General features: G+C 60.8%; 1 protein-coding gene across 1 annotated transcript in view; it reads right to left on the bottom strand.

Annotated features, from left to right (window-relative positions):
- Positions 1 to 2,202: 2,202 nt before the first annotated feature.
- MMP15 (matrix metallopeptidase 15) overlaps positions 2,203 to 8,426 on the bottom strand; it is a 31,610-nt gene continuing 25,386 nt past the window's right edge. Inside the window, exons 8-10 of the mRNA XM_051974568.1 lie at positions 7,983 to 8,133; positions 6,950 to 7,065; positions 2,203 to 6,670 (exon numbers count right to left, since the gene is read on the bottom strand). Of these exons, the coding sequence (XP_051830528.1) occupies positions 6,198 to 6,670; positions 6,950 to 7,065; positions 7,983 to 8,133 (740 nt within the window). The 3' untranslated portion in view covers positions 2,203 to 6,197. The remainder of the gene's footprint in view (positions 6,671 to 6,949; positions 7,066 to 7,982; positions 8,134 to 8,426) is intronic.

The raw sequence follows: 8,426 nt of genomic DNA, 5'->3' as shown, positions 1-8,426 counted from the left end.
GAAGTGGGCTGAGGGAACTGGACACAGGAACGCTGAGGGGCGGCTGGGCCAGGGGCCACTCCTAGTCTAGGTCTCGCCTCCTCAGCAGCTCCCTCTGGGAGCCCCCACTCAGCTCACTCCTGCAGTGGCGGAGGGGGAGGGGGGAACAGCCCCGCCACCCTCCCCACCCCCATCCCTCAGCAGACAAAGCCTTTGCTTGGGACTGAAAGTGGGAGAAATGGGCCGGCCCTCCCGCGGGACCTCCCCTCCACCTCTCGCTTTCTTTGTGGCGGGGAAGCTCCTTACATGATTTCCTGAGAAGCCACAGCTCCTGCCAAGTCTCTCCCAAAGGCGGGTCTGAGGAAGAGCCATGGGCAGCCCAGCAGGCTTTCAAATGACCGGCCCCCACCTGCTCCCCACTCAGCCCCCACCCAAGCTCAGGGCTGGAAGGAGGTGGGTGGGGGAGACTGGCTTTTACCATTTAAGTAGAGAGAAGCTTCCCAACAGGATGAAGTAATGTATGTAAAGTGCTTTGTAAATCTCAGAGTGCTATATAAATGTCAACTGGTATTAAAATGGGATCCTCTGATGGCCTGAAGAAGCCGTTTGGAGCTAGAATGGGCTGGGAATCTTAATAAGTGATCTGGGGCTTCTCTGGCTCTGTTTCCCCATCCCCAGATTTGACTAGACTGTGGGGTCTCCCAATCACAGATGGCCTTTTTTTCCCAAGAGGGCCTCCATCCCCAGCCCTACTATTCATCGTTCTTAATAATCTCCATTAAAAGCCAGCTAAAGGGATTCTTATTCAGCATGGTGGGTCCTGGACTCCTTTGACAGTCGGATGAATAATGTGTGTGTGTGTGTGTGTGTGTGTGTGTGTGTGTGTGTGTGTTGGGGGGAGGGGAGTGACTTGCTCAGAGACACACACTAGTGTCAAATATCTGAGACTGGATTTGAATTCAGGTTCTCCTGACTCCAGGGTCAGTGTTCTATCCACTGCACCATCTGATTGCTCCTTTAATGAATTATAATGTATATTACATATTATATATTATATTTATATCAGAATTTCATATATTTACAATATATCATATTAATATAATATGTGAACACTACATTATAATCATAATTAAGATAATTATATATTATTATGTAACAGATTATCATTAATTAAAACAAAATACATGGGATTACAGAGAAAGCCTTCTGAAATAAAGACAGCACCATTTCCCCTCCCATGTAAAATCTATGGGCTCTGTAATCCCTGCACTAGAGTTTCTCTGGCTTGATCTTCACACTCGTTTATCATTAAGACAGGGAAGTGTCTCCATCCCGAGTCCCCAGCTTGGTCCCAAAGCAAAGCCTGTTGCCATGGCCACCACACTGTCTGGAGACCACGAGGGAACTCTCTTGGGCAGGGGAGCCGACTCCAGTGGAGAGTGGGGCTCACGTCAGGTCTGCCTGTGGATACCAGGCAAGCTCATTGGCCCGGAGCCCGCAGTCCCCAGCCTGGACTCCGAGGTCCCCAGCCCTGGGCCCCGAGGTCCCCAGCCCGGACTCCAAGGTCCCCAGCCCCGGGGCCCCGCGGTCCCCAGCCCGGACTCCAAGGTCCCCAGCCCTGGGCCCCGCGGTCCTCAGTCCGGACTCCAAGGTCCCCAGCCCCGGGGCCCCACGGTCCTCAGCCCAGACTCCGAGGTTGCCAGTCCTGGGCCCCGAGATCCTCAGCCTGGACTCTAAAGTTCCCAGCCCAGACTCCAAAGTCCCCAGCCTGGACTCCAAGGTCCCCAGCCTGGACTCCGCAGTCCTCAGCCCAGAGTCCAAGGTCCCCAGCTCCGGGCCCCAAGGTCCCCAGCCCCAGACCCTGAGGTCCCCAGCCCAGAGTCCGAGGTCCCCAGCCCCAGACCCTGAGGTCCCCAGCCCAGAGTCCAAGGTCCCCAGCCCCAGAGTCCAAGGTCCCCAGCTCCGGGCCCCAAGGTCCCCAGCCCCAGACCCTGAGGTCCCCAGCCCCAGACCCCAAAGTTCCCAGCCCCAGACCCCAAAGTCCCCAGCCCAGAGTCCAAGGTCCCCAGCTCTGGGCCCCAAGGTCCCCAGCCTGGACTCCAAGGTCCCCAAGGTCCCCAGCCCCAGACCCCAGGGTCCCCAGCCCCACACTCCAATCTCGCATCTTTGGCGCGCTGCCCTGAGCGGCAGATGCCACTCGGACACACAGGAGTCCTGGACCAAGGCTGTTCATAAGTTTATTGTGGAGCCTTGAATCATGACCAGCATGGACTGTAGAAAATGACCAACAGACACAGGAGGAACGGACGCTCAGCCCAGGAGGGGATGAGCTGGGGGAGAGGGGAGGCCGGGGGGACGATGGACACGCTTCTGGAGCCTCAGGGACCTGATAAATGCATCGTCATTATTATTTTTGCATCATTTTTCTTCCCTAAGTGAGCCCTTTATCCAGCAGAGAGGGGGAGTGACAGAGAAATGGAGATGGGGGAGAAAAATAAACAGCGACTTTTCCGACCAAATGTCATCATTCTGGCTTCACAGTAAAAAGGGACGTAGCTCCAAGGGGAGGCCAACGGAGATGGGGCTGGAGGAGCACTGAGGTTCCTTCTGGGAAAGCCAATTAAAGGGTTGGGGTGGAGGGAGGAGGGAGGGTCCTGGCCCCCAGCCAGCCCTCGTTTCTCCCACCACAGGCTGCACCTGCGGGATCCCAAGGGGAGCAGTTTTTCCATCTGTCCTGCCCCTCTCTCCCACCCTCCTTGCACAGGCTGGGTTCCCAGACTGCCTGGGGAAGGCGCTAAGCTGGGCCGGGGGCTGGCCTGGAGAAGTGAGGAGGGGGTCAGGGACAGCTCCGGCCTTGTTTCCACAGCCAGGCTCCCTCCCACTCCTCGGCTCAGGCCGGGGAACGCTGCCAGAGGCTGCCCTTTCCCATGGGGAAGGGGGAAGGAAGCGAGAATCACACATTCTTTCCCCCTCCTCCTCCTCACCCCAGGGTCGGAGAGCAGACTCGGGGGCTCTCAGCTCTCAAGACTCACTCCGGGCCGGCCCAGCCTGAAGCCCGACCTGTCAGTCACACATTTGAGCCCCTTTTGAATCCATTACACCCCTCCTGGCCAAATGCCCCTTCCGGTCTGGACACTTCCCTTCTTCTGACAAGATACGTCACCAGAAGACAGGAAAATCCAAATAAACCTAGGAGGTGTTAAAGCGGGGGGTGGGGGGAGAGAGAATATTGATTTTGGGATCAGAAATTTTGGGGTTCAAACCCCCTGACACCTGCGTTATTGGCATATCACTTCATTCTGAGTCTTGTTTTACCCATCTGTAAAATGGGTGATAACACGCCTGAAACACCTTTACTGCAGAGCTGTCGGGAGGAAAACACTCTGTAAACTTGAGAGCTGAGTGCGGGAACAATTTAAGCTATTATTGTTTCCTTGAAGCTTCCCTCCCAGTATGGAACGGGTGGGAAGGGGGCGAAAGGGAAGGGCCCCGGGCCAGCCGACCGCTAAGGGGGGGCCCTAATTGGAGCTTAATGCGAAGCTTCCCCCTTCACAAAGCGAGCCACACCTGTTGGAAGCTGTATGTACAATTTAATAAGCTGCGTATTATTTACAGAAATGTACACGGGGCCACTGACTCCCTGCCACGAAGGACCCCCCTGCCAGCCGGGGCAAGGGCCGAGGATGCAGTCAGGGCTCTCTAGAGGGAAACTCTTGGGAGGGCTGAGGAGGGAAGGGAAGGGGGGGCCGGGGTTCCGGTTCTGACAAGCTCTGGCCCAAATGGAAGGGGTGAGAGATCAGCAAGAGGGGAGGAGGGGGCAAGATTGCCAGGAAAGGGTTTTCAGTGACTGCTTCTGATCTAAAACCTTCTGAGCCGTCCCTTACTCACTTAACAGCCCAGGAGGTGGGGGCTCAGGCCCACAAAGGAGGGAGGATGGGGAGGGGGAGGGCCGAAGAAGGGATCGGGCTCAGCTTCCCAGTACCGTTTCCCACAGAGGCCGGAGACTCTTGTTTGCTTTGGAAGGAGGATGTAGGGAGGGGAAGGAGAGGAGATGGAAATCGGGTCAAGACATGGGGGGAGGACCCCCTGGGAGTTGGCCCCAATTATTGCGGCCCCTCCCCAGTGTGGCCCTGGCTGCAGAGCTCCGAGGGAGCGGCCACAGCGCCTGGGGGATTTCCACTTGGCCCTTGCCTTCCTTGGCTGGCTGGGAGAACTATTTCTCAAGACTGCTTGGGTTTCCTTTCCCTTTCTTTCCCCAGTGACCCATTTCCCAGATCCAAATGCAGAAACAGAAGCAGCCCAATGACATCAATTCTACACCTTCCCGGCAGACCCCGAGAGCCAACCTCAGGTTGGATATGGTGACGATGGCATTGGGGGGTCAGTCTGAGATACCCCCCTAGCTGCCACAACCCAGAGTCCCTTTAAAGAATCTCATCAACTCCCCCTCCATTCCTGAGGTAGCATCCACTGTGACCAACACTGTGGGCAGGGGACCCCAACACCTCTCCTCCATCCCTGATCACTGCATCCTACTGGGGGGCTGGGACACCCATAAAGAAAGATGCCCCGGGACAGCCAGACTCAGTGCCCAAGCAACCTGGAAGTCATTACATGGAAGGGCTGGCCCGTCTCAGCCCCAACGCACCCCCACATGGCGGGGAGCCAAGCCGCTGGCTCGGGCTCCTCTCAAGTTCCCGCTCCAGTCAGGGTTCCAGAGCACCATTTCTGCCAAATAACGGAGGCGCAGGAGGGTTCCGGGGCGCCGGTGGCCTAGAGCTCCAAGGTGCAGCCCGGACCGGTGGCCCGAACACTCTCCATCTGCACATCTCTGCGGCAGAGCGAGAGACCCTCAACCTTCTGTGGCCCCCGCGGGCCGACCCCTTGTCAGAATCGTGTTACCAGAGTATGACAAAGGAAAGGAAAAGTTAGTGGAAAGGAAGCTGTCATTTTCTCCCCCACTGGAGTTCAGACTCCCTGAAATCTATTCGTGGACCCCCACGGATCCCTGTGGAGAAGCCCTGCAGCACCTGGAGCTCTGGGCTTGAATGTCCAGCTCTAACTGTAGGAGTCACCTCCCTCCACCTTGCTGCTGCCAGGTGAAGGTGTTTGCAGGGCTCCTTCTGGCACTAAATTCTGCCCGGATCGGGGATTCTTACCCATGAGGGGTGGGATGGGGGAGTGGCTGCTGGGGAAATGGGGGTGAAAAGAGGGGGGGTCTTTAGCTTGGGGCCTGAGAACTCTGTAAATTATATATTCTGATAACTATTCAATAGAATCGGTTTCCTTTGTAATCCTATAGGCAAAGATTTTATGACTTCGGAACCAGGGTCCCTGGAGAGGCGCCCTCCCGGCCCCTCAGGAAGACTGGGTCGCTCCCTCTCCTATCCCGGGCCTCCATGTCTCGGGTCCCGGTGGGGAGACCCTGACTCAGGAGGCCGCCAGGGGATGCGGGGAGGGCAGAGATCCGCTGTAGGGGGAGCCCTGTAACTCCGGGCCCTTCTTCCTCTCTGACGCTCTGGATTAAGCCTCCATCCCTGGGAGGCCCTAACTCCAACCACCGCTTTGTTCTCCCGCCCGGCGCAGTCGGCCCCGAGGCGGGACAAATTCCGGGTGATTTCCCAGGAGCTGCTCAGCCCGCCGCGCTTTCCTCCCGCACACCGCGGGCTCGGCGCCTGGCCAGGCAGCGGGCCTCTAAAGCCAACGCGGGCCTGGCCAGCCTCGCTTCCCGGAGGAGAAGGAGGCCCCGCCCGGGACCCCCGGGCCACCGGCAGAAGGCCTTGCGGCCCCGCGGCTCCGGCTGCAGCCAGACCCTAACTCTCACGCGGGCGCCGGGGAGGTGTCACAGCGGAGCTCGAGCGGGGCCTCCCTCCCTCCCCACCGGGCCGGGAACTAGCGCGGGCCGCTCCCGCTCCGAGCCCTTCGGGGGGCCGCCTTCGGGAGCTGGGACGGGGGTAACGTCTGTCCCGGGGCGGGGGAGCTGGCCCCCTCCTGCCCCCGCTCACTAACGGGGAGGGGCAGAGCAGGGAGAGAGGGGGGAAGGGGGGAGAGGAGGAGGAAGGGTCTCGGCATAAATAGACCGGGGAGGGTGGGGGAGGGTCTCCGGGCCGCCGCCGCCGCCTTCAGTCGGGCCCGCTCCGGAGCCCCGAGGCGGCCGCCCGGGGCCGCGACCAGCACAGTCCGTACATACAATGGCTCGGTAGCACCTGGGGCGGGCCTCAGACCCACTCCTGCAGGGAGCGCTTGCAGTAGAGCAGCATCCGCGGGGCGCCCTTGCGCTGCATCTGGATGATGACGTAGATGAGGCCCAGGATGCAGAGCAGCAGCACCAGCGGCACCAGCACCATGACCACGTTCATGGTCCGCGTGTACTCGTCGATCTGCACCACCACGCGGTTGCCGCCGCCGCCGTCCTCCCCGTAGTCTCCCTCCTCCTCGGCCGCCTCATCGTCCCGATCCTGCTCCCCCGGCCGGGCCCCGGCCTCCCCGCCCTCGTCCTCCCGGCCTCCGCCGTCGGGGTCGAAGGGCGGCCGGTGCACGTCGGGCCAGCGGCGCCCGGCGTCGGGGTCGGCCGCCTCCTCCTGGCAGCCCATGAAGTCCCGGAGGATGGACTTGGGGTATCCGGGCTCCATCCGCAGCCGCTCGTTGTCAAACTTCCAGTACTTGGTGCCCTTGTAGAAGTAGGTGTAAGCTGGGGAAGGAGCGAGAAGGACGGGGGTGGGTGAAGCAGGACGACCCCCCGCCCCGACCGCGGCTCCGCCCCCCCCCGACCGCGGTTTCCCCCCCCCCCCGACCGCGGTTCCCCCCCCCCCCCCGACCGCGGCTCCCCGCCCCCCCCCCCCCCCGACCGCGGCTCCCCCCGGGCCCCGGGGGAGGAGGAAGCCTTTGGAAAGCTCCTCCGGGGTCCGGCGCTCTTTGCCCCGGGCACCCCGAGACCTCGGGCTGAGGAAGGAACGAAGGCTCCTCCTACCTGCGTCGTTGCTCAGGAAGGCCCCCTTGGGGGAGGACGGGACGCCCTTCCAGACGCTGATGGGCTTGGGGTAGCCGGGGTCTCCTCGCTGGGTGTCCTCATTGAAGCGCCAGTACCTGCGGCGAGGGCCCAGAGGGTGGGTCCCAGGGCCAGTCTCCCACCATGGGGGGCGGGGGCGGGACAGAGCTTCCTCCCTACCCCGAGCCTTCAGCCCTGGCCTCCTTTCCCTCCAGAACCTCGGGAGGGAGGCCGGTTATTTGGGTCACTAACAGCCAGGGCTGGGTTTGGTCTGTGGTCTGCTCGCCCTGGATTGTGGCCTGGACTCTTCCGGGGCCACCTGCGACCGACCCCCCACAGGCTGCCCTCTAACCCAGCTCCTTTCCAATGCAGACAGAGCCGGGGGAGAGAAGGGGGAGAGAAGGGGGAGAGCCCGGCAGCGAGCAGCTCCCAGGGCTGCACAGGGAGCCCCAGCATGGCCGCCTTGGGCTTGGGTGGGAGACCTCTCCAGACGTATCTCCCATTCCCCACCCCCAGATGTTCTCCCGTGGCTTCCAGGCTCCCTGCCCGCCTGGCCAAGGTGCATAGAGTCAGGGCAAAGGAGCCTGATGGCTCTGGTCATGCTGGTCATCAGTTGTTCTCAGCTAGATATCCCTAGGGCCTCTGGAGGGCATGTTACCCATCAGTCCTTTGGGAATAATCGAGCAGATGTGGAACCCGGCTCTTGCAAAGTAAGACCAGCCCCCCTTCCTGAGCGGACACCCCTCGATAAGGGAACACTTCTGCAATTCTGCCCAAGCCGAGCTGCCTCTCCTCCCCAGCCCCCCACCCCCATTAGGGGACTTAGATCCCGTGTGGTCTGGAGGTCAGAGTTGAGATTAACATGGACCCCTCAGAGGCTCCTGGAGGGGAAGGAGCAGATGTGGGAGGGCTCAGAGGTTCCGTCCCTTTCCCAGGCTCTGACCGCTAGCTGAAGGCCGGAGCCCCCTCCCCTCCCCTCTGAGACAGCCCAGCCTCTGTGGGGCTGCTCACTCACCTGTCCTCCTGGAAGAAAAAGGTGTGTCCCGTGGGCTCCCACCAGATGGCCGTGTCAATGCGGTCGTAGGGGATGCCCAGCCCGTAGCTCGTGAGCGGCTGGGGGTAGCCGGACTCCAGGTTGGCTTCCCGGAAGAGCCAGTAGCGGTCCCCTGGGGAGGGAAGGACGGCAGCATGAGCCAGCAGCGCCTCGTGATGGGGTCAGTCAGGGCAGAGGCCGAGGAGTCTCCCCTCCGCCCCTCAGAAGGTGGCCCCCAAGGGGCCTCTGAAAAAGCCAGGGAAGCCGCGGCCAGGAAGGGAGCGAGAGCTAAGCCTGTGCAAAAGCTTGGAGGCTGGAGACGGGAAGCTGTTTCCCATGAGGGCAGAGGAGCTGGTCTGGCTTGGACACAGAGCGTGTGTAATGGGGTAACATGACATAAGTGTGAGAAGGTCAGTGGAGACCCTA

Source organism: Antechinus flavipes, chromosome 2 (assembly GCF_016432865.1).
Source record: "Antechinus flavipes isolate AdamAnt ecotype Samford, QLD, Australia chromosome 2, AdamAnt_v2, whole genome shotgun sequence".
NCBI lineage: Eukaryota > Metazoa > Chordata > Mammalia > Dasyuromorphia > Dasyuridae > Antechinus > Antechinus flavipes.
This window is presented reverse-complemented; position numbering and strand designations above follow the sequence as displayed.